The 23,281-nt window shown below is 62.8% G+C and overlaps 1 protein-coding gene across 13 annotated transcripts in view; it reads left to right on the top strand.

The window, feature by feature from the left end:
• Positions 1-23,281, top strand: part of EMID1 (EMI domain containing 1) — a 102,426-nt gene that overhangs the window by 73,161 nt on the left and 5,984 nt on the right. For 10 of the 13 annotated variants that reach the window (XM_054006230.1, XM_054006231.1, XM_054006229.1 and 7 more), the window contains exons 9-15: positions 5,402-5,509; positions 15,289-15,426; positions 18,097-18,186; positions 19,911-19,963; positions 20,272-20,334; positions 21,195-21,239; positions 21,943-21,987. In XM_054006230.1, the coding sequence (XP_053862205.1) occupies positions 5,402-5,509; positions 15,289-15,426; positions 18,097-18,186; positions 19,911-19,963; positions 20,272-20,334; positions 21,195-21,239; positions 21,943-21,987 (542 nt within the window). The remainder of the gene's footprint in view (positions 1-5,401; positions 5,510-15,288; positions 15,427-18,096; positions 18,187-19,910; positions 19,964-20,271; positions 20,335-21,194; positions 21,240-21,942; positions 21,988-23,281) is intronic. The other 3 variants (XM_054006237.1, XM_054006235.1, XM_054006236.1) reach the window with 1 other exon arrangement.

The following is a 23,281-nucleotide window of genomic DNA, read 5'->3' as shown; positions in this document are numbered from 1 at the left end:
GCCCCGGGGCAGGCTGGCGGGGTGCAGGCTGACCCCAGTGCAGGCCGGTGGGGTGCGGGCCGGACCCCTGTGCTGGCTGGCAGGGTGCGGGCCGGGCCCCGGGGCAGGTGGGTGGGGTGCGGGCTGACCCCAATGCTGGCCGGCGGGGTGCGGGCCAGGCCCCAGTGTAGGCGGGTGGGGTGTGGGCCGGGCCCCAGTGCAGGCGGGTGGGGTGCGGGCTGACCCCAATGCTGGCCGGCGGGGTGCGGGCCGGGCCCCAGTGCAGGCGGGTGGGGTGTGGGCCGGGTCCCGGGGCAGGTGGGGTGCGGGCTGACCCCAGTGCAGGCGGGCAGGGTGTGGGCTGACCCCAATACAGGCCGGCGGGGTGTGGGCTGGACCCCAGCGCAGGCGGGCGGGGTGCAAGCTGACCCCAGTGCAGGCGGGCGAGGTGTGGGCTGGCCCCAGCGCTGGCGGGCGGGGTGCAGGCCGGGCCCCAGCGCAGGCGGGCGAGGTGCGGGCTGGCCCCAGCGCGGGCAGGCGAGGTGCAGGCCGGGCCCCAGCGCAGGCGGGCGGGGTGCGGGCTGACCCCAGCGCAGGCGGGCGGGTTGCGGGCTGGCCCCAGCGCAGGCGGGCGGGGTGCGGGCCGGGCCCCAGCGCAGGCGGATGGGGTGTGGGCTGGCCCCAGCGCAGGCGGGCGAGGTGCGGGCTGGCCCCAGCGCTGGCGGGCGGGTTGCGGGCTGGCCCCAGCGCAGGCGGGCAGGGTGTGGGCTGACCCCAGTTCCGGCCGATGGGGTGCGGGTGGGGTGCGGGCCGGACCCCAGCGCAGGTGGGCGAGGTGCGGGCTGGCCCCAGCGCGGGCGGGCGGGTTGCGGGCTGGCCCCAGCGCAGGCGGGCGGGTTGCGGGCTGGCCCCAGCGCTGGCGGGCGAGGTGCGGGCTGGCCCCAGCGCAGGCGGGCGGGTTGCGGGCTGGCCCCAGCGCAGGCGGGCGGGTTGCGGGCTGGCCCCAGCGCAGGCGGGCGAGGTGCGGGCTGGCCCCAGCGCAGGCGGGCGGGTTGCGGGCTGGCCCCAGCGCTGGCGGGCGGGGTGCGGGCTGGCCCCAGCGCAGGCGGGCGGGGTGCGGGCTGGCCCCAGCGCAGGCGGGCGAGGTGCGGGCTGGCCCCAGCGCAGGCGGGCGGGGTGCGGGCTGGCCCCAGCGCAGGCGGGCGAGGTGCGGGCTGGCCCCAGCGCTGACGGGCGAGGTGCGGGCTGGCCCCAGCGCAGGCGGGCGGGGTGTGGGCTGACCCCAGCGCAGGCGGGCGAGGTGCGGGCTGGCCCCAGCGCAGGTGGGCGGGGTGCGGGCAGGACCCCAGCGCAGGCGGATGGGGTGCGGGCAGGACCCCAGCGCAGGCGGGCGAGGTGCGGGCTGGCCCCAGCGCGGGCGGGCGAGGTGCAGGCTGGCCCCAGCGCGGGCGGGCGAGGTGCGGGCTGGCCCCAGCGCTGGCGGGCGGGGTGTGGGCTGGCCCCAGCGCAGGCGGGCGAGGTGCGGGCTGGCCCCAGCGCTGGCGGGCGGGTTGCGGGCTGGCCCCAGCGCTGGCGGGCGGGGTGCGGGCTGACCCCAGCGCAGGCGGGCGGGTTGCGGGCTGGCCCCAGCGCAGGCGGGCGGGGTGCGGGCCGGGCCCCAGCGCAGGCGGATGGGGTGTGGGCTGGCCCCAGCGCAGGCGGGCGAGGTGCGGGCTGGCCCCAGCGCTGGCGGGCGGGTTGCGGGCTGGCCCCAGCGCAGGCGGGCAGGGTGTGGGCTGACCCCAGTTCCGGCCGATGGGGTGCGGGTGGGGTGCGGGCCGGACCCCAGCGCAGGTGGGCGAGGTGCGGGCTGGCCCCAGCGCGGGCGGGCGGGTTGCGGGCTGGCCCCAGCGCAGGCGGGCGGGTTGCGGGCTGGCCCCAGCGCTGGCGGGCGAGGTGCGGGCTGGCCCCAGCGCAGGCGGGCGGGTTGCGGGCTGGCCCCAGCGCAGGCGGGCGGGTTGCGGGCTGGCCCCAGCGCAGGCGGGCGAGGTGCGGGCTGGCCCCAGCGCAGGCGGGCGGGTTGCGGGCTGGCCCCAGCGCTGGCGGGCGGGGTGCGGGCTGGCCCCAGCGCAGGCGGGCGGGGTGCGGGCTGGCCCCAGCGCAGGCGGGCGAGGTGCGGGCTGGCCCCAGCGCAGGCGGGCGGGGTGCGGGCTGGCCCCAGCGCAGGCGGGCGAGGTGCGGGCTGGCCCCAGCGCTGACGGGCGAGGTGCGGGCTGGCCCCAGCGCAGGCGGGCGGGGTGTGGGCTGACCCCAGCGCAGGCGGGCGAGGTGCGGGCTGGCCCCAGCGCAGGTGGGCGGGGTGCGGGCAGGACCCCAGCGCAGGCGGATGGGGTGCGGGCAGGACCCCAGCGCAGGCGGGCGAGGTGCGGGCTGGCCCCAGCGCGGGCGGGCGAGGTGCAGGCTGGCCCCAGCGCGGGCGGGCGAGGTGCGGGCTGGCCCCAGCGCTGGCGGGCGGGGTGTGGGCTGGCCCCAGCGCAGGCGGGCGAGGTGCGGGCTGGCCCCAGCGCTGGCGGGCGGGTTGCGGGCTGGCCCCAGCGCTGGCGGGCGGGGTGCGGGCTGGCCCCAGCGCAGGCGGGCGGGGTGCGGGCTGGCCCCAGCGCAGGCGGGCGGGGTGCAGGCGGGCCCCACTGCAGGCGGGCACGGGCACAGGCCAGCCACAGTGCAGACGTCATGACCAGGGGATCATGATTCCCGGCATGGTGACGCCTGTGGCTGCTGCCGTCAGGACAGTGTGTGTAAGCCGGGCTCCAGCCCCACTTCATCCTCTGCAGAGAGGAGCTGAGAGCGGGCCCAGGGGTTGGGGGGAGCTGGAGTGAGGCCAGTGGTGGGTAGGAGCATTCCCAATCCTGCAGCCGGAGGAAGGAGAGGTGCAGGCTGGCCCCAGCGCGGGCGGGCGAGGTGCGGGCTGGCCCCAGCGCAGGCGGGCGAGGTGCGGGCTGGCCCCAGCGCAGGCGGGCGGGTTGCGGGCTGGCCCCAGCGCTGGCGGGCGGGGTGCGGGCTGGCCCCAGCGCAGGCGGGCGGGGTGCGGGCTGGCCCCAGCGCAGGCGGGCGAGGTGCGGGCTGGCCCCAGCGCAGGCGGGCGGGGTGTGGGCTGGCCCCAGCGCAGGCGGGCGAGGTGCGGGCTGGCCCCAGCGCTGACGGGCGAGGTGCGGGCTGGCCCCAGCGCAGGCGGGCGGGGTGTGGGCTGACCCCAGCGCAGGCGGGCGAGGTGCGGGCTGGCCCCAGCGCAGGTGGGCGGGGTGCGGGCAGGACCCCAGCGCAGGCGGATGGGGTGCGGGCAGGACCCCAGCGCAGGCGGGCGAGGTGCGGGCTGGCCCCAGCGCGGGCGGGCGAGGTGCAGGCTGGCCCCAGCGCGGGCGGGCGAGGTGCGGGCTGGCCCCAGCGCTGGCGGGCGGGGTGTGGGCTGGCCCCAGCGCAGGCGGGCGAGGTGCGGGCTGGCCCCAGCGCTGGCGGGCGGGTTGCGGGCTGGCCCCAGCGCAGGCGGGCAGGGTGTGGGCTGACCCCAGTTCCGGCCGATGGGGTGCGGGTGGGGTGCGGGCCGGACCCCAGCGCAGGTGGGCGAGGTGCGGGCTGGCCCCAGCGCGGGCGGGCGGGTTGCGGGCTGGCCCCAGCGCAGGCGGGCGGGTTGCGGGCTGGCCCCAGCGCTGGCGGGCGAGGTGCGGGCTGGCCCCAGCGCAGGCGGGCGGGTTGCGGGCTGGCCCCAGCGCAGGCGGGCGGGTTGCGGGCTGGCCCCAGCGCAGGCGGGCGAGGTGCGGGCTGGCCCCAGCGCAGGCGGGCGGGTTGCGGGCTGGCCCCAGCGCTGGCGGGCGGGGTGCGGGCTGGCCCCAGCGCAGGCGGGCGGGGTGCGGGCTGGCCCCAGCGCAGGCGGGCGAGGTGCGGGCTGGCCCCAGCGCAGGCGGGCGGGGTGTGGGCTGGCCCCAGCGCAGGCGGGCGAGGTGCGGGCTGGCCCCAGCGCTGACGGGCGAGGTGCGGGCTGGCCCCAGCGCAGGCGGGCGGGGTGTGGGCTGACCCCAGCGCAGGCGGGCGAGGTGCGGGCTGGCCCCAGCGCAGGTGGGCGGGGTGCGGGCAGGACCCCAGCGCAGGCGGATGGGGTGCGGGCAGGACCCCAGCGCAGGCGGGCGAGGTGTGGGCTGACCCCAGCGCAGGCGGGCGAGGTGCGGGCTGGCCCCAGCGCGGGCGGGCGAGGTGCGGGCTGGCCCCAGCGCGGGCGGGCGGGTTGCGGGCTGGCCCCAGCGCGGGCGGGCGGGTTGCGGGCTGGCCCCAGCGCAGGCGGGCGGGTTGCGGGCTGGCCCCAGCGCTGGCGGGCGAGGTGCGGGCTGGCCCCAGCGCTGGCGGGCGAGGTGCGGGCTGGCCCCAGCGCAGGCGGGCGGGGTGCGGGCTGGCCCCAGCGCAGGCGGGCGGGGTGCAGGCGGGCCCCACTGCAGGCGGGCACGGGCACAGGCCAGCCACAGTGCAGACGTCATGACCAGGGGATCATGATTCCCGGCATGGTGACGCCTGTGGCTGCTGCCGTCAGGACAGTGTGTGTAAGCCGGGCTCCAGCCCCACTTCATCCTCTGCAGAGAGGAGCTGAGAGCGGGCCCAGGGGTTGGGGGGAGCTGGAGTGAGGCCAGTGGTGGGTAGGAGCATTCCCAATCCTGCAGCCGGAGGAAGGAGAGGTGCAGTGCCCCGATGGGGGTTTCCCCAGGTGATCGCCCTGCCCCTGCCTATGGAGTCTGTAGGGTGCCACAGGGCGTGAGGCCTCTGGCCTGGCATTGAGCTGACCAGATCCTGTCTAGAACGTTTCACTAAGTGAGATGTGCGCATCCTGGGTTGGGTGTGGGCACTGGTTGGCTTGGGACAATGAGACACAGCCCTTCGCTGCCAGGTCACAGGTTTCCGTGCCCCCAGCTGGGTTCCAGCTGAGAGCCGTTACCTTAAAGCGCCCATGGGCACTGAGTTCTTGGGGGACAGGTGTGCCCCTCAGAAGGCCACCCCAGCATGGCCCCGGCAGGTGCGGCTCCATCAGCTGTCTCAGGACGGAGGCTGTGGACACTAAACAGCAGGGGGTGAGGCCCATTGGCAGCGGCCAGCATCGGGTGAGGCTTGTCCCACCGCAGACCGGGGCTGTGGATAGAGGGCTCCCCACCTGGACCTCTTAGCCCAGCCCCTTACAGCTCTTCCAAGCTCCACTCCCATTGGCAGCCGACTGTGGCAGCCGTACCGCAATCCATTGCCCAGGGACGTGGCCATCCTCCTCCTTGGTTCGGATTGGGGGTTAGGATCCCTGGGGTTGCCCGTAGAGGTACCTTGCTCTCCTTCTGTATTTCCAAGGAGGCACAGCCCCTGGCAAATGCTGCACTGGCACCTAATTGGGTATTTCCTTTTGCTCTTTCTGTTGCAGGGAAACCAGGGCCCCAAGGACCCCCAGGCCCATCGGGTCCCAAGGGAAATGCTGGGAGCCAGGGGCCATCAGGAATCCCTGGAGCCAAGGGTCCCGCTGGACCGCCAGGTGAGTCTTGGACACAGGGCACTGCTCCAGGAGCTGGGGCCCACCACGGATCCCTGTACATTGATGCCAGCTTTGGATATAGGGGCATCACAACTGCCACCCTGGTCCCTGCAGAGCCCAGACACCTGGATTGGTTGGCATTTATTTGCAAGCTACACCAGTGCTCAGTGCTTCTGGCTGGCGGGGGGGTGGGGGGTGGAGAGGGAGGAGGAGCCAATCCCAGCTGCACCCTTGCTTTGGCCCTGATCCAAAGCCCTGAACTTTGCAGGCAGGATCCCACTGACACCATAGAATCATCGAATCATCGAATCTCAGGGTTGGAAGGGACCTCAGGAGGTATCTAGTCCAACCCCCTGCTCAAAGCAGGACCAATTCCCAACTAAATCAACCCAGCCAGGGCTTTGTCAAGCCGGGCCTTAAAAACCTCTAAGGAAGGAGATTCCACCACCTCCTTAGGTGACCCATTCCAGTGCTTCACCACCCTCCTAGTGAAATAGTGTTTCCTAATATCCAACCTGGACCTCCCCCACCGCAACTTGAGACCATTGCTCCTTGTTCTGTCATCTCCTCCCACTGAGAACAGCCTAGCTCAGTCCGTCCTCTTTGGAACCTCCCTTCAGGTAGTTGAAGGCTGCTATCAAATCCCCCCTCATTCTTCTCTTCTGCACACTAAACATGCCCAGTTCCCTCAGCCGCTCCTCATAAGTCATGTGCTCCAGTCCCCTAATCATTTTTGTTGCCCTCCACTGGACTCTTTCCAATTTTTCCACATCCTTCTTGTAGTGTGAGGCCCAAAACTGGACACAGTATTCCAGGTGAGGCCTCACCAATGTCGAATAGAGGGGAATGATCACGTCCCTCGATCTGCTGCAATGCCCCTACTTATACAGCCCAAAATGCTGTTAGCCTTTTTGGCAACAAGGGCACACTGTTGACTCATATCCAGCTTCTCGTCCACCATAACTCCTAGGTCCTTTTCTACAGAACTGCTGCCTAGCCACTTGGTCCCTCGTCTGTAACAGTGCATGGGATTCTTCCGTCCTAAGTGCAGGACTCTGCACTTGTCCTTGTTGAACCTCATCAGGTTTCTTTTGGCCCAGTCCTCTAATTTGTCTAGGTCCCTCTGTATCCTATCCCTACCCTCCAGCATATCTACCACTCCTCCCAGTTTAGTGTCATCTGCAAACTTGCTGAGGGTGCAGTCCACGCCATCCTCCATATCATTAATGAAGATACTGAACAAAACCGGCCCCAGGACCGACCCTTGGGCACTCCGCTTGATACCGGCTGCCAACTAGACATGGAGCCGTTGATCACTACTTGTTGAGCCCGATGATCTAGCCAGCTTTCTATCCACCTTATAGTCCATTCATCCAGCCCATATTTCTTTAAGTTGATGGCAAGAATACTATGGGAGACCGTATCAAAAGCTTTGCTAAAGTCAAGGAATAACACATCCACTGCTTTCCCCTCATCCACAGACCCAGTTATCTCGTCATAAAAGGCAATTAGGTTAGTCAGGCATGACTTGCCCTTGGTGAATCCATGCTGACTGTTCCTGATCACTTTCCTCTACTCTAAGTGCTTCAGAATTGATTCCTTGAGGACCTGCTCCCTGATTTTTCCAGGGACTGAGATGAGGCCGACTGGCCTGTAGTTCCCCAGATCCTCCTTCTTCCCTTTTTTAAAGATGGGCACTACATTAGCCTTTTTCCAGTCATCCAGGACCTCCCCCAATCGCCATGAGTTTTCAAAGATAATGGCCAATGGCTCTGCAATCACATCCGCCAACTCCTTTAGCACCCTCGGAGGCAGCGCATCTGGCCCCTGGATTTGTGCTCACCCAGTTTTTCTAAATAGCCCTGAACCACTTCTTTCTCCACGGAGGGCTGGTCACCGCCTCCCCATACTGTGCTGCCCAGTCCAGCAGTCTGGGAGCTGACCTTGTTCGTGAAGACAGAGGCAAAAAAAGCATTGAGTACATTAGCTTTTTCCACATCCTCGGTCACTAGGTTGCCTCCTCATTCAGTGGGCTCTGGGTCAGGCGTAGCCCAGCCACAGATTTTGCCCCATGGATGATGTTGGCTGGCTGGTCCATGGGGGATGTTCCTTTTCTTGACATTTTTTTTAGAGCTGGGATGTAGGAATCAGGGCGGGGATCTGTCCTGTCCACCCTCCTCTCTCCAGCTGCTTCAGAAGAAGATACCGGAACCCACCCAGTGGAACACCCCTCCCAGGGGGAAGAACCTGGACCCATCGGTTAGAGGTTGGCTGATGCCCTGAAGCAGGAGGATTTGTAGCCCCTCTCTGGTGTAACTGGATGTTCTTCTCATCCAGAGTCATGTCTAACCCGTTTTTACTGCTACTCAGCTCTGAACCTCAGCGCTACCCTTGATATCTTGTGGCAATGAGTTCCCCAGCTACTTATCCATTTCTAGACGAGTATTTCCATGGTCAGTCTTAATTCAGCTGCCTTTCAGTGCCATTGAACGCCCATTTGTCCTTGTGTGTCAAAGGCGGGAGGCTAGGAACGCCTGACTGCCCTTCTGTAGCTTGTTTCCTTGTTCCCCTCTGTCAGAGCCCCTCTCCTTTGTCTCCTCTCAGCAGCCCCAAACCCTTTCAGTCTCGCCTCAGTCAGAATTCTCTGACCATTCACATTGCCAGGCTCTGACACCCCCCGTCTCTATTTCTGCTGTCCCTTTTGGAGGCAGGGCAGCCAGTATGCAGTATCCTAGCTGAGGCCAGCACATTGATTTAGATAAAGGCATTATAACAGTTCCCCTATTTTTCTCCATCCCATTCCTGTTGCATCCTAACGTCTTGGTTGCTTTTCGGACCCCAGCTGTGCATTGAGCAGAGGTCTCTATGGAACTGCCTGTTGTACTTCACAGTTCATTTGGAACTCAGTTAGATGTGAGTAGTTCAGATCATCCCTCCCAATCGGCAATGCTTTGTGTTTGTCAGCATGGCATTTCCTCTGCTGCCCAATGCCCTTGTGCAGTTTGGTCCCTCTGAATTTCCTCCCAGACCGCTCTAGTCTTCTTCCTCTTGGGTCATCTGCAAAGTGCTGCTGCCTCATTGCTCGACTCCTTTTCCAGGTTATTATATTTATATTATGGTAGCGTCTACGCACCCCAGTCATGGAGCAGGACCCAGTGTGCTAGGTGCTGTACAACCACAGAACACAAAGGCAGTCCCTGTATGTAAGACATTAAACATACTTGTCAGTGTGGCCTAGTGAATAGTGCACTGGGCTGGTCTCAGGAGATTTGGGTTCAATTCCCATCTCTGCCGCTGGCCTGCAGAGTGACTTTGGACAAGTCCCTTCCCCACTCAGTGCCTCAGTTTCCCCACCTGTGAAATGGGGATGAGGACACTGACCCTCGATGAAAAGCGCTAGCTAAGAGCTAGGGATTATTACTGTAGCAGACTGCTCCGGCCCTAGCACAGAGCCACGTCGCGCCCTGCGATGACCCTTTACCCACGTTGGGACTAGGCCATTTAATCCTGCTCAGTCTCTTTGCCACTTTTAGACCCAGGACGGCGCTTTGCCTCTTTCCCTGTCAATTCCTTAATAGGCTCAGGGGGGAGGTCTGACAAAGGATTTGGAAAGTCCAAATCAATGACATCAGCCTAGTCCATGGCCTGCTAATCCTTCCTTGAGGGAGTGCTGTGCCTCCAGGTCAGGGCTGGGGATGGCACCCAGGGAGCCCCCTGCTCTCAGGGCATCTTTGGGGGAAGCTCAGGACTGCATGGACAGGGAGATGGACCCTCCCAGGTTAGTGCTGCTGGGAATGGGGCAGGTTTGCATTGCCATGGAGATGGGATCCCCCGAGCATGGATGGGACGCGGGGGGAAGATCGGCCCCCTCCCTACGAGGCTGAGCGGGAGCCAGCCGGGGGAAGGAGTTCATGCTGGGAGCTGCAGTTGCTCTTGGCAGCATGTCTTGGAGTCCCAGTGGTCTGTGTAACGTTTATTAGGCTTGGAAGGTGTCCAGTGCCATGTCGCTTTGGGCCATTTGGAGTTAAACATTAACAACCATCCTCCCCAAGGCCCCACCAGGTCCCCATGCCTTGCTCCTTTCCAGCCTTGGCCCCTCACATCTCCTTTCCTTTGTTCTCCACCTCCCTGCATCCTCAAGTCCAGCTCCCGCCTCCTCTTGCTGCATGCTCCCCGTCTTCAGCTGCGATCCGCCACCGGGCCAAGGGCTGGCTGCCGAGCCCTTGATGCCAGTGGGCCCTTCTAATGGCTTGAGGGCAGCTGGATCTCCAGGGAGCACGGGAGCCCTGGGGTCAGCAGAGCTGATCCCTGCCCTGCACCCGGGAGATGGTGGGGCCTGTGACGAACTGGGCCTGTTCTCACTGTGGTCTGTGAATGCTGACAGGGAAGTGTGGCTGAATAGTCTGCATTGGGGGATGGGAGACAGCCCGAGGGCGCATACCTAAGTGTGTAACACGAGAACCCAGGGAGGGGTTGAAGGCCAGGTGACTCCTTAGCCCGGGAAACTGAAAAAAGGCTGTGGGAGGGGTCGCTGAAGGAGAGTGTGGGAAGCAGGCTGGAGAGATGGCTGGGGGGCAGAGATGGCTCTGACCTTCCAAGGGGGGCTGGGACCCCAAGATGGACCAAACTGAGGGGGTCCCAGTTGTCTGTGCCTGCAAGACCTGTCTTGGACTGTATTCCTGTCATCCAAATAAACCTTCTGCTTTACTGGCTGGCTGAGAGTCATGGTGAATCGCAGGAAGCCGGGGGTGCAGGGCCCTGAGTCCCCCAATACTCCGTGACAACTGGTGGCAGCGGTGGGATCTACTGCACCCCGTGGACGGCGCTTCCTGCAGTAAGTGACTGGGGAGCAGTAAAACGAAGGGGGATTGACGGGGACCAGGCGTGCTGAAGAGTGAGAGAGAGACGGTTATTACCCCTGGGAGTGTGTGACCAGCGAGAAGGACTTTTGCAGTAACAGGGTCCCCCGGGGGGATCGCAGCGAGTGGTCCCAGGGGCGGAGGAGTCTGCAGCTCGACCCTGGCAGAGAGGTGGTGACCTCGAGAAGGGCTGGCACACTAGGGGGCCCCCTGGGAACTGTGGGGAGCTGTGAGCACACAGGCCGGTGAGTGGCCAGCAGGAAGATGTATGCCAAGCGGCTTAAGAGCGACCTGGTGGAGCTGTGCAAGCAGAGGCGGCTGCGCATTGGGAGGCTCACCAAAGAACAGCTCATTGCCCAGCTGGAGGCGGAAGATCGCGCGAATGAACTGATCCCTGTGTCTCAGGGAAGCAGCCTGGCAAATGCAGCGCAGGCACCAGTGTCTGTCCCAGCTGGGAGTGGTCAGCCGGCTGCTGAGGGCTTCCCGAGACCCCTCCTTCCTATGCCTAGGGGAAGGGTGGGGAGGAGCCCAGCAAATACCGAAGGCGCCGTGAACCCCCCGGCCAGCAGGGGGTCCCCCCGGCGAAGCCCACCGGCCAGCAGAGGATCCTCCCGGCGGCGTTCGGCATCCGGGGAGCGGAATTGGCTGGAATGGGAGAAAGAGCTAAAACTGAGAGAGCTGGAGGATCGTGAACAACAGAGACAGCATGAAGAGAGACAGCGTCAGCATGAACGGGAGGAGAAAGAGAGACAGCATCAGCGTGAAGAGAGACAGCGTCAGCATGAACGGGAGGAGAAAGAGAGACAGCATCAGCGTGAACGGGAGGAGAATGAGAGACAGCGTCAGCATGAAGAGAGACAGAGACAGGAGAATGAGAGACAGCGTCAGCATGACCTGGAACTGGCGAGATTGAAGGGCAGCGAACCCCCGGCTGCGGTGAGTGGGGGGGACCCAGGACTGCACGGAGCTTTGATAAGTGCATCATGGCCCCATACAAGGAGGGGGAGGACATGGATGACTTCCTGGAGGCCTTTGAGACGGCCTGCGAGCTGCACCGTGTGGACCCCGCGGACAGACTCCGGGTCCTTACCCCCTTACTGGACCCCAAATCCGTGGCATTGTACCGCCAACTGGGAGAGGCAGAGAAAGGGGACTACGAACTATTCAAAAGGGCCCTGCTACGAGAGTTTGGGCTGACTCCTGAGATGTACCGGGAAAGGTTCCGGAGTCAAGATAAAACCCCTGAGATCTCATATCTGCAACTAGCCGCCCGCATGGAGAGATACGCCAGCAAGTGGGCTGGTGGGGCCCAGACGAAGGAGGACCTGATTAAACTGCTGGTACTGGAGCAACTGTATGACCGGTGCCCATCCGACCTGAGGCTGTGGTTGGTGGACAGAAAGCCAGAGAACCCGCGACACGCCGGGCAGCTGGCTGATGAGTTTGTAAAGAGCCGGTCAGGAGATAAAAGGGAGGAGTCCCAAAGGAACAGTCCCACCACAACGCAGAGAGAGAGTCACCATGGGACCTCCCCATGGGAAAATACAGAAAAAACCCATCAGAGGGGAGCATCCGGCATCAGGACCATCCGACCTACTCAAGGGGACCCATGGGACATGGGCTGCTACCACTGTGGCCAAAAGGGCCACATACGGGCCCAGTGCCCTAGGCTCAGGGACAGACTGAGCAGACCGAACCCACAGAGGGTTGACTGGGTAGAGACCCAGCCCGGCGAAAGGCAGCATTCCCAGGGAAGAGGGGCTGGCAGAGTACCACCTGCTAAGGAGGGAGGAGAGCTCCAGGCCAGCTCCTCTAGGGGGCTGGATGCTCCAGACTCAGGGTTTTTGGTTTATATGGTAGGCGCGGGGCTGTCCCTCCGGAGAGAGTACCTTGTTCCCCTGGAGGTGGATGGGAGGAAGGTCAATGGATACTGGGATACGGGCGCAGAGGTGACGCTGGCCCGGCCCGAGGTGGTGGCCCCAGATCAGGTGGTGCCCAACACCTACCTGACCCTGACGGGGGTGGGCGGAACACCAGTCAAAGTACCCGTGGCAAGGGTACACCTGAAGTGGGGGGCCAAGGAGGGCCCCAAGGATGTGGGGGTGCACCCGTATTTGCCCACTGAGGTATTGATGGGGGGGGACCTGGAGAACTGGCCAAGCAACCCCCAAAAGGCACTGGTTGTGACCCGCAGTCAGAGCCGGCGAGGGGCACTGCGCCCTGGCCTTGGGGGGGGCGCCTTGCCTGAGGCGCAGGACCCTAACCTGGTGGGGAGGGAACGCCCAGGGACACGGCTCAGGGAGGCTGCAGCTTCAGGCCCAGCGGGCGAGGAAGAGCAGGTGGCCATCCCTGTCCCAGCTGCTGAGTTCCAGGCCGAGTTACAGAGAGACCCCTCCTTGCGGAAGATAAGGGACCTAGCCGACCTCAATGCGGTACAGACCATGGGACGAGGTGGCCGGAAAAGGTTCCTGTGGGAGAAGGTGTTCCTGTACCGAGAATGGGCTCCCCCAGGGGAAATGGAGTCAGGGGGGATCAGGAGGCAGCTGGTGGTACCCCAGAAGTATCGCCGCCAGCTGCTGTGCCGGGCCCATGATATTCCCCTCTCAGGGCACCAGGGAACCTGGCGTACCCAGCAGAGGCTGCTACGGAGCTTTTACTGGCCTGGGGTCTTTGTTACTGTCCGACAGTACTGCGGATCCTGTGACCCCTGTCAGAGGGGGAGGAAGGCCTGGGACAAGGGGAAAACAGCTTTAGGACCCTTGCCCAGCATAAAGGATCCTTTCCAGAGGGTGGCCAAGGTTAAAAGGGCGGCTCTAAACCAAGAGAGCCCAAAGCACAGACCTCCAGACTGGAGCGCTGGGAGAAGACCACAGCCCAGTTGGAACCCCAGAGGTATGGGGGTGGGAAAAGGGCGCAGGCCGCATAAACCTTCCGACATGCGAACTGCGAGTGCCATCAAGCACCCCGACCTAAGGGGGGGGCGTGAAACTGAAGGGGCCTGGTGTAATTCCCACCAAGGAACTGGAGGGATGCGGGGGCATCCATGGGAACGGGGGTAGGTTCGAACTTCCCCGGGTCACTGGCTAAAGTGACCCTGCTCAGTTCGGTCTCGAAGGGGGGAGAGATGTGACGAACTGGGCCTGTTCTCACTGTGGTCTGTGAATGCTGACAGGGAAGTGTGGCTGAATAGTCTGCATTGGGGGATGGGAGACAGCCCGAGGGCGCATACCTAAGTGTGTAACACGAGAACCCAGGGAGGGGTTGAAGGCCAGGTGACTCCTTAGCCCGGGAAACTGAAAAAAGGCTGTGGGAGGGGTCGCTGAAGGAGAGTGTGGGAAGCAGGCTGGAGAGATGGCTGGGGGGCAGAGATGGCTCTGACCTTCCAAGGGGGGCTGGGACCCCAAGATGGACCAAACTGAGGGGGTCCCAGTTGTCTGTGCCTGCAAGACCTGTCTTGGACTGTATTCCTGTCATCCAAATAAACCTTCTGCTTTACTGGCTGGCTGAGAGTCATGGTGAATCGCAGGAAGCCGGGGGTGCAGGGCCCTGAGTCCCCCAATACTCCGTGACAGGGCCCACTCCAGGGACTGTGGCTGGAAGCCCCCCTGGCACTGAGCAGCCCACTCCCCATGGAAGTAGGAGCAGCTGAGCATGGCAAGGCAGGTGGGGGGAGCGGGACAGGAACGGGATGGGGTTGCTGAGCCTCCCCCCGGGAAGGAAGGAGACCTGCGTGTTGTCTAAGCCCTCCTTTGTCTCTCACTCACTGTGATTCCCCTCGTTCACAATGGGGCGTATGGCTTGTCACAAACATGCCAGGGAGGTCTCCCCACCCTGGCAGTGCCAGGGGAGTGACCGGGGCATAGGGAGTCTAACCTAGAGGGTAGAGCCAGAGCCCAGCCTAGTGGTTGGAGCCAGGAACAGAACCAGGCCTGTGGTACAACAGAGCCCAGCACTGCCAGGGCTAGAGCCCACTGCGCACTGACCCCACTGGCTCTTGTGGGTGAGGGCGGTGGGCACCCCCCATGCAGAGCAGGGTTTGGCTCCCACCCCTGCATGCAGCCCAGGGAGCATTTCCTCCCCAGGCCAGGAAATCAGCTGGTCAGCAGCTGGGCTTAGGAGGAAGCCAGTGCTAGCTAAGCATGGTGGCTTTTACACCTTCCTGTGAAGCATCCAGTGCTGGCTACTGCTGGAAAGGGGAGAGGGGCCTTTGGTACCAGGCTGCAAGAGGGCCAGGGGAGGGAAACAGAGGGGCACACCAGCAGGAAGGGGAAGGGCCATTTCCACCCCTTGCCTTGCCCCGGTTTGCAGCCTCTCTGGACATATATCAGGGTGAAGTGAAGCACAGCTGGGGCCTCTGGCTGCAGAGCCAGCATTCGGAGAACTGCCTCATCCCCTGCCCGTGCAGGTAGGTCCTCTGGGGCAGGGGTGGGATAAGTCACACATCCAGATCCGGGGTATTGAGGACAGTTCGGAGCTCTGCCATTGTGCAGCTTCCTCCAGCCGGGGCTGAGAGAAGGGGGTGGCACCCCAATCCCCAAGGCAGCTCCGTCAGCACACGGCAGCTTGGGGTCTGCCCCACACAGCACTGGAGCATGGGAGATGAGCACCTGCTAGCACTGGCTGCCTGGCTGGTGGGGCAGGACTGCCTGGAGCAGGCAGGGTTGCCTGGAGCTGGTGGGGCAGGACTGCCGCTGCAGATCTGGCCTCTTCCTCCCACCCAGGCTAAGGAAATACCCATAATGCCTTTCACTCAGGCATGGTCTGTACTATAGGGCAGCCGTGCCCACGAGCACGGCAGCTGTGCTGTGCGGGAAGGGTCCCCGCGTGGTGGCCCTGCCCAGGGGATGCCAGCAACTGTAAAGCAAGAGTTGCTTTTGCTCAATCCTCAAGATCTTTCCTGCCTTTCTTCTTCCTTCCTAGGCCCCCCGGGGCCGCCAGGGCGGGATGGTGCCAGGGGCATCCCCGGAGAGAAGGGATTTCCGGGCCTTCCAGGGCCCCCGGGACCCCCAGGGCCCCCTGCCCCAGTGGGGCCTACAATATCCCGCATCGCTGACCCAAGTAAGTAGCTGGGAGGGAGGGGGGAAGGGACCTGGTTGGAGACAAAGCATGTGCTGGGGGTGCTGGGCTGCAGTGGGGGAGTCAGTAGGGGATGGTCCCAGTATGGCACTCAGGGGAGAGATGAAAGGTCCTGCCCTCCTGTGCTCATTAAAGGCCCTGGCACTTTGCCACTTTGTCATTGGGTCCTTGAAGAACCATGTATCTGGAAGCCCTTGCCAGTCACCATGTCGGGCTGTCTGGCACTGAGGCAGGCAGGAGCCGATTCCTGCACTCAGTCAGATGCAGCTAAAACAGTCCCATTGGACTCGCTCTGTGTCTCACGCCAGCCTCCTAATTGTCCTTTGCCTGATGCTGTAGTTACCCTGCATTTGCACTAGGTAGCAGCACGCTGACATCATCATGAGTCTTCACAGTGACAGGAAGGAGACAAAAATAACGTGTTTGTGTCCGTGTGGCTGCCTTCTGAGGGTGAAGGGCAGCTGGGGAGGGGCTGGCGTTGGAGGATTTTAAAGGGTTTTTCTGCTTAGAAATATCAGAAACGGCAAGTCTGGTCTCCCCCGGCTCTGCTGGAGGTTGTGCTGTGAGCTGTCCCGTTTTCATTAAGGGGCGGGGGACCCTTTCTCCCCGTGTTGGAGTTGGATGAGCTGAGTGGGCGTTGGCGCGCTAGCGGAACGCTCCTGCACGGAGCACAGGGGCAGGCCCTCAGGTTCAGATCCTGGCCCAGCTGCTCAGAAGCTAGGGGCTCGAGGGGCTCTGGCCTGTCAGACCAGCGGATGAAATCCCAGTGCTCATCTTTACTGCCGTGGGATGCCCCAGTTCTCCAGTCAGCCACAGAGTCTCCCAGGTTAGATGAGACTTGATATTTGAATGTAAAATATTAAACCATTCTAGGGCATCTTTCTCCATCAGAGAAAAGCAAAAAAAAAAAGAAGGGCCTGAGCCCAACTGTGTGTTTCCTTTGCTTGTCTCATTCCCGCGCTGGGAGCCAGGGTCCCTAGCCCTGCTTCTAGCACCCACAGTCCTCATCAGAGCCTTGGAGTGTGGCCTAGTGAAGCGAGCACTGGACTGGGCCTCCAGAAACATGGCTTCTATTCCCAGCTCTGGCCTGCTGGGCAACCCACTTCCCCTCCCTGTGCCTCAGTTTCCCCTCTGTGAACTGGGGATGATGACGCTGGCCTCCTTTGTCCAGCACTGTGAGACAAGTGCTGGGTGTGAGCTAGGTGGTGTTATTACTTCAGTCTGTACCCAGGCGGACTGCCACCCCTCACGCAGTGCACAGCCCTCAGGGAGCGGAGCTGTGCCAGCGAGATGACCCGGCCCCAGTAACTATTGCAGCAGCAGCACCTGTAGCAGCGTCGGCACTGCGCTGATGTGACTTCACTGGGCAGGTGCCAGTGCCTGAAGCCATGACTCAGGGCTGCTGACGAGGAGCGGGAGCCTTAGCTGTACCTCAGCTAGAGCTGTTAACCCCTTCACTGCTGCAGGGTCCGGCGTGTGAGCGGTCGCTGTAGTGGGGTCTGCCTGGGCAGTCCCGAGGGAATGTCAGCAGGAGGAGACCAGGGGTCATCTCCAGCTGGGTCCCTCCATGTGACAAAGGGCACAATGCAAGGCAAGGACTCAGATCCTGGGTGTCTCCTCTGCGCTGGGTCCCAGATCAGTGGCCTTGTCTGGCTGGGAGGGAGGCAGAGCAGGGGGGCCAGGCTGTCCCTCAGCTGAGACCTGTGTAGAGCACCCCCAGCAGATGCTCCCCTTCCATGACTGCAGGTTCCGGTGCATACATTTAACATAGGCCCTTGTCCTCGATTGGATTGGCCTGCTCTGCCCCCTAGTGGCCAGATTTAGCAGCCCACCTCCATGAGCTAAAGTGCAGCTTCTGGACACATGCTAAACTAAAACCACTTGGCTTGGGCACAGATCAAACCATTTCTGGGCAAGGCTTCCAGCTGCATGTGCGCCCATGCCTGTCCAACTGTGTCCCTGTGCCTCTGCAGACAATAGCACCCCACTCTTGTATCGCTCTTTTCAGTGGTTGATCTCAAAGGGTGGTACAGAGGAAGGCAATAGCATTATCCCCATTTTATAGAGCAAGTGACTTTTTCAAGGTCACCCAGAAGGTTAGTGGCAGATCAGGTAACAGAACCCAGATCTCCTGAGTCCCCGTCCAGTGCCCTCGCCACTTGGCCACATGTATGGCGCTGGGCATGCATGTCTGAATGTGCAGGGATGGGTATGTGTGGCTGAACGAGGACTGCCAGGCATGGCAGTCAATGCCTATGGACTACACGGGCAAAGTGTGTGTGATTCAGACAGCGGCTGGAGCATTGAGAAGAGCCTGCCGCTCAGTCAGTGGGAGAGGCTTGTGCCGAAGGCCCGTGCCTGACCCCTGCTGGTAACCATGGGGGCCTGTGCATGCTGGCACGTGCGGGCGTGAGTCTGATCAGCTGTGTCTCCAAGTGGCTGGCTGGCTGAGGTGTCCCTGCTGTGCCCTCTGCCCAGATCTCGTTGAGCGAACGGCTGGACTGGGCCCAGTTTGCTGTGCAGTTGGCCCACGCTCAGGGATGTTGGGCCCATTTCACTGTGGCTCCAGGAGGAAAAGGGGGCTCTTCAGAGTCCTTATACGCCAGCACTGCCTGGCAGTCTCCTCTAATCTCTCCTCCCTCCATGTCCCAGGGGACCCACTTCTGTCAAACACCTTCACTGAATCCGGCAGCGTCGGCACCATGGGGCCTGCGGGACCCCCAGGGTCTCCAGGGCCAATGGGTAAGTTCCCCTCCTCTCTGTTCCTCACTGGAGCCCATATCATATCCAGGTAGCTGGTTACCCCAGCCAGTGGAGGTCTCCCTCCAGTTCCCCACGGCCTCCACGGGGCTTTATGGGATGGACTTTGCCCAGGACAAGGCTGGCACAAGGGATTCCAAGCTGAGGGATACACATCTCATAGGAATGTGCCGCCAACTGATGGGTGTAACAGCAGGGATATGAGCCTGGTGCTGCCAGCTGAGGGGGTGCCACCCCCGGGGTGCCACTGAGCCCACCTGACCCACCAGCCTGGGCTCCCTTTACACTGTACTGCTATGCAGCCTATCAAGCCCTTCCCCAGGCTTCAGACTGCACTTTACCAGCACACGTACAAGTAAGGGGGGACACAGATGCTGAGATCAGCTCTGCATGGGGAGGCTCAGCTAAGGAACTGCCCAGTACTCAAGTGCACCCCCCCCCAGAGTGTAGACCCCAAATTGCACCATCTTGTGCTGCACAGAGAACTGTACTGCATCAGCTCGTGAAATTCGCCCCTTCCTTCAATGTGGAAAGAGATGCAACAGCTTTCTGCCCCAAGTAATGAGTTCCACACACTGGTCTTAAACAAAACAAAACAAGTTTATTAACTACAAAGGAGAGATTTGAAGTGATTATAAGGGATAGCAACAGATCAAAGCTGATTACCCAGCAAATAAAACAAATAGGCAATCTAAGCTTAATAGACTAAAGAAATTGGAAATGTTTAACAAATTCTCGCCCTAAATGTTGTTTTAGGGAGATTGCAGAAGTTCTTGAAGGCAAACTGCACTTGCCTGCAGCTTAAAGCTCCAGGTATTCCTGTCACAGGCCAGACAATTCTCTAGCCTGGCTTCGGCCCTTCTCCCCTAGTTCTGTCTTTTTTTTTTCCTTGGGTGTTTCCAGCAGTCCTCTTTCTTGGGCGGGGAGTCAGTGAAGAACAAACCATGTTGATGTCACTCCCCTGCCTTAATTAGTTTTTGCATATGGTGGGAATCCTTTGTTCGATTCCCACGCCCGGTCAGTGGAAAAACACTAGCATTATGATGGAGTCCAGTACCAGGGGACTTGGTCACATGTCCCTGTAGGGCTACCACAGCCATGACTCAGAGACTGTTTGCAGCGTCCCCAGGAAGGCTTCCCAGTGGGAGAGTAGCATCTTCTAAGACCTAGTGTTCTCCCTAATGGCCTATCCTAGCCAGCCTTCTAGACTGATTGCATGCTGCCTAGTGGGCATTCCCCAGGTATACACACATTTGTAATAGATACATAGACAATATTCCTAACTTCAGATACCAAAATGATTCATGCATGCAAATCAGATAATCATATTCAGTAAATCAGAACCTTTTCAATGATATGGGGGTCACTTTTCAATTGGGGGGGGGGAGGGATAGCTCAGTGGTTTGAGCATTGGCCTGCTAAACCCAGGGTTGTGAGTTCAATCCTTGAGGGGGCCACTTGGGAATCTGGGGCAAAATCAGTTCTTGGTCCTGCTAGTGAAGGCAGGGGGCTGGACTCAATGACCTTTCAAGGTCCCTTCCAGTTCTAGGAGATGGGATATCTCCATTATTATTTTTTTTTTTTTTATATGTCACATGCCTTATCTTGCACAAAATACATCATAATTATGCCATACTCATATCATAATATTATTATGAAGAATATGGGGCATAATGACACAGTGTGTTCTGCTCCTCTTGTTCCAGGTCCTCTGGGCCCCCCAGGGCCAATCGGGCTGCCAGGCCCTCCGGGGCACGATGTAAGTGCTGTATCTGGAAGAGAAGAGGCAGGGGGCACGGGGAGAGGCCCATGGGGTGGGGGACGGGGCCTGAGTATCTCATCTCTCCTGTTGGGGTGGGTACATGATCTGCTGCCCCAGGTCACCCCTTCCCTGAGTCACAAGACCCCTTCTCCCTTCCCCATGGCACTCAAGAACTGCCTTCCCTCTCCTGGATACCCAAGAACCCCCCACCGCCTGGGCATCTGGAGCCAGCCCCTTGCAATGGGTCCAGCTAGGCTGTGGCCAGGCTGGGGAGAGCAGCCCCTGATCCTGTCGTTGTTGTGCAGGGTTTACCCGGAGCGCCAGGTGCTGACGGAGCCACCGGTCCCCCAGGGGAGAAAGGCGACAGAGTGAGTGACCCCCAGCCCCTGCCATGCGGCTAGTAGCCGGGGCTGTGCTTGAGAGGACGGGGTTGCAGAGGAGTGCACGGGGCAAGGCTGAGGGCAGGGGCAGTGGTGGAGCAGGGGCGTCCTGCCTTTGAAATGCCAGGTGCAGATTCTGGCGTTGCTCTGGGCCGGGCCAGCAGGCACTGCCTATGTCTTGCAGGGCCTGGGACCAGCCAGCCCCCTGCCACCTGACGGCTTCCTGGGCCGTGGCCAGAGGCTGGAGCCCAGCCCTGGTGGGTGGAGTGGTTACCACTCCCAGGAGCAGCTCTGTGGCTCTGTGGCCGTCCCGTGGGGCAGAGCGCAGACCCTTCGCTCTCAGACTGGTGTCCTGTCCAGGGGCCTGTCTGAGACGAGGTGGGTTGCCGGACACGTGCCTCTGTCTCTGCCGCTACGACCGGCTTCTTCACTGGCAGCTTGGGCAGAGAGGCCATGGAGACAACGTTCCCCTCCTGGGGCAGGCTTGGGCACAGAGGCAGGGACAGTGTCGGGGCTCCGTAGGGGACCCCTTCCACCTCCAAGGCCGGCAGTGCCGCCTCCACCAGCAGAGGGAGAAAAATGGCTCTCCCCATCCATCCATTCCCAGGCTGTGCCCTCCACCCTGGGGATGGCCGAGACTATTCTCAGGCTCACGGGGCCTGCGGCTGCTCCATTGTGGGTGATGCTGTGCCTGATGAACAGGCACACGAGGGGCCGGGGTCTGCCCAACGGCCATGTGCTGGTCCACTGCTTCTTTCTCTGAGGCCTGGCTGTCTCTGAGATGCCGGAGGGGCTGGGGCAGCGGGCCAGGCCACAGCCAGTCACTCGCCTTCTCCTTCTCTCTCTAGGGCCCTCCTGGCTCTCCTGGGAGCAGAGGCCTGGACGGGGAACATGTATGTTGTGGGGCTTGATCCCTCAAATCCATTCCAGTGCTTTGTATGCTGGAGGGAGTCCCTGATCCAAGGTTCCAGCGCCCCACGGCCTACATGGGGAGGGGCCTCTCCTCATGCCCCTCACCCCAGAGCCCCGCGCCCCAGGCAGGGAGTGGGCTGTCTGTACCCCCTCACCCCAGACCCCTCCGCCCCACACTGGCAGAGGCTTTCTGTGCCCCCTCCCCCCAGAGCTCTCTGCCCCACACTGGGAGACGGCTGTGTGTTCCCCATCTCCCCCAGAGCCCCCTGCCCCACGCTGGGAGAGGGCTATGTGTTCCCCATCTCCCCCAGTGCCCCCTGCCCCATGCTGGGAAGGGTTCAGTTGGCCTCTGTGGGTCTGTTACACATTGGAGGGAGGATGGGTGCCAAGGCCAGAGTCCCAGCTTGGGCAGGAGTTGATGCCAACTGGTTGCTCATCCCAGGGTGTCCCCTGTTCTGTGGGAAGGGGCCTGCCTGGGCGTGGTGGAAGGGAAGATGTCCCTCCTCATGCTGGGGGGTGCCCTGTGCTCTCCACTCTGGGGAAGGGGAGATCCTTCCCGTGTGCCCCTCCCAGCAGGCCTCTTCTGTCCCCTCCGCCCAGGCTTCTCATCCTCGAGTGCCCCTTGTGTCAGCCGTCCTGGGCTGGCTCCGGCTCATGCTGGCATCTCTCTTGTCTCTGTTTCAGGGGCAGCCGGGTCCAAAAGGCGAACAGGGGGACAAGGGCACCTGGGTAAGCACAGGGCACCAGCCACTCACTCACCCACTGCTGTTCTGCACACTGCACCCAGCCCTGGCACCAGCCTCCCGGGCTTTGCATTGCAGCATCCTGCCACGACCCCTCAGCCCCATAGACAGAGCCTGCTCCGCCAGGCTCCATGGGCCTGGTGCGGCCCCAGCTCCAGCGAGCAGGGCACAAAGCCAGAGGCAGTGCTGGGGTCTCCCTTTGGCATCCCTGGTTAACGGGGATGGGACCACAGAGCCCCTTCTCTCCCCTCATGGCATAGAAGCTGCTTAGAACCCCCCTGCCCTGCCCTGCCCTGCCCTGTCCTCAGGCGCCATCTCCTAGGAGAGCAGAAACCCTGCCCAGCGTGAAGCCCTGGGCTCCCTAGAGCCTGCAGGGTCCAGCCCCCCGCCCTGGCGCTGTGGCGTTGCGCGTTCCATCCCCCTCACAATGGAAATGCCCCTGGCAGGGCCGTGGCCAGGAGCTCCCTCCTCCCACCAGTCTCTGGACCTGGCCCCTTCCATGGGGTGCCCAGCACGACACCCAGCTAATTCTGGGCCTTTCCACTGCCATCGCTGCCAGGCGGGGCATGGTGGAGGAAAGCTTTGGGCCCCTTCCAGCCTAACCTCGCCCCCCAATCCTGAACCAGGCTCCAGCCTGGGCCTCCCCAAGACCTGTTCTGCCCGTCGCCTCTCGTACACAGACACATCCGCAGCTGGCCACGCCTTCGGCCCTGGCTGCTGCAGGGGGGCTCGCCATGGGGTGAAAGGTCAGGGGTGCCGTTCCGAGCTGCCCGGCGGGGCGGGGCTTGGCATAGGTGCAAGGAGAGGAAGTGGCTGCCGGGGTGGGGAAGCCGCATGGGTGGATGTTGGTGGTGTAGCTCCGAAGAGGGGACGGGCTGCTGGGATCTGCCAGGCTGCCACGGGGATGGCACCGCGGACGGGAATTAATGACGCTGGCAGGTTGTGGCATGGAGCCAAAGGCCATGGCTTGTTTCCCCTCACCTGCTCCAGCCTAGGTGGGACATGGTGGCAGCCCAGACTGAGCACCCTGGGCCCTCTGGAGCTCAGCCCACGTCCCATCCACCTTTCTCTCTTTCTGTCTCTCGTGCTCCATTTCTTCCCCACCCCTCCCCCCGGGATGTTTCCCATCATCACCCCCCATCCCTGGGGCCCACTCCTCAGCCCTTCCGCTCTCGGGGCCGTGTCTGGCTGGAGGCACTGGCACCTCCCACTTCTATCCCTTTGCGCAAAGCTGGAGAGGCCTCTCTGGGGATGGGGGCAGGGGCCAGCGCCAGGGGCCC

This window comes from Malaclemys terrapin, chromosome 16, assembly GCF_027887155.1.
Source record: "Malaclemys terrapin pileata isolate rMalTer1 chromosome 16, rMalTer1.hap1, whole genome shotgun sequence".
Classification (NCBI taxonomy): Eukaryota; Metazoa; Chordata; order Testudines; family Emydidae; genus Malaclemys; species Malaclemys terrapin.
Note: the sequence above shows the minus strand (reverse complement) of the source record. Positions and strands in the feature narration are given on the sequence as shown.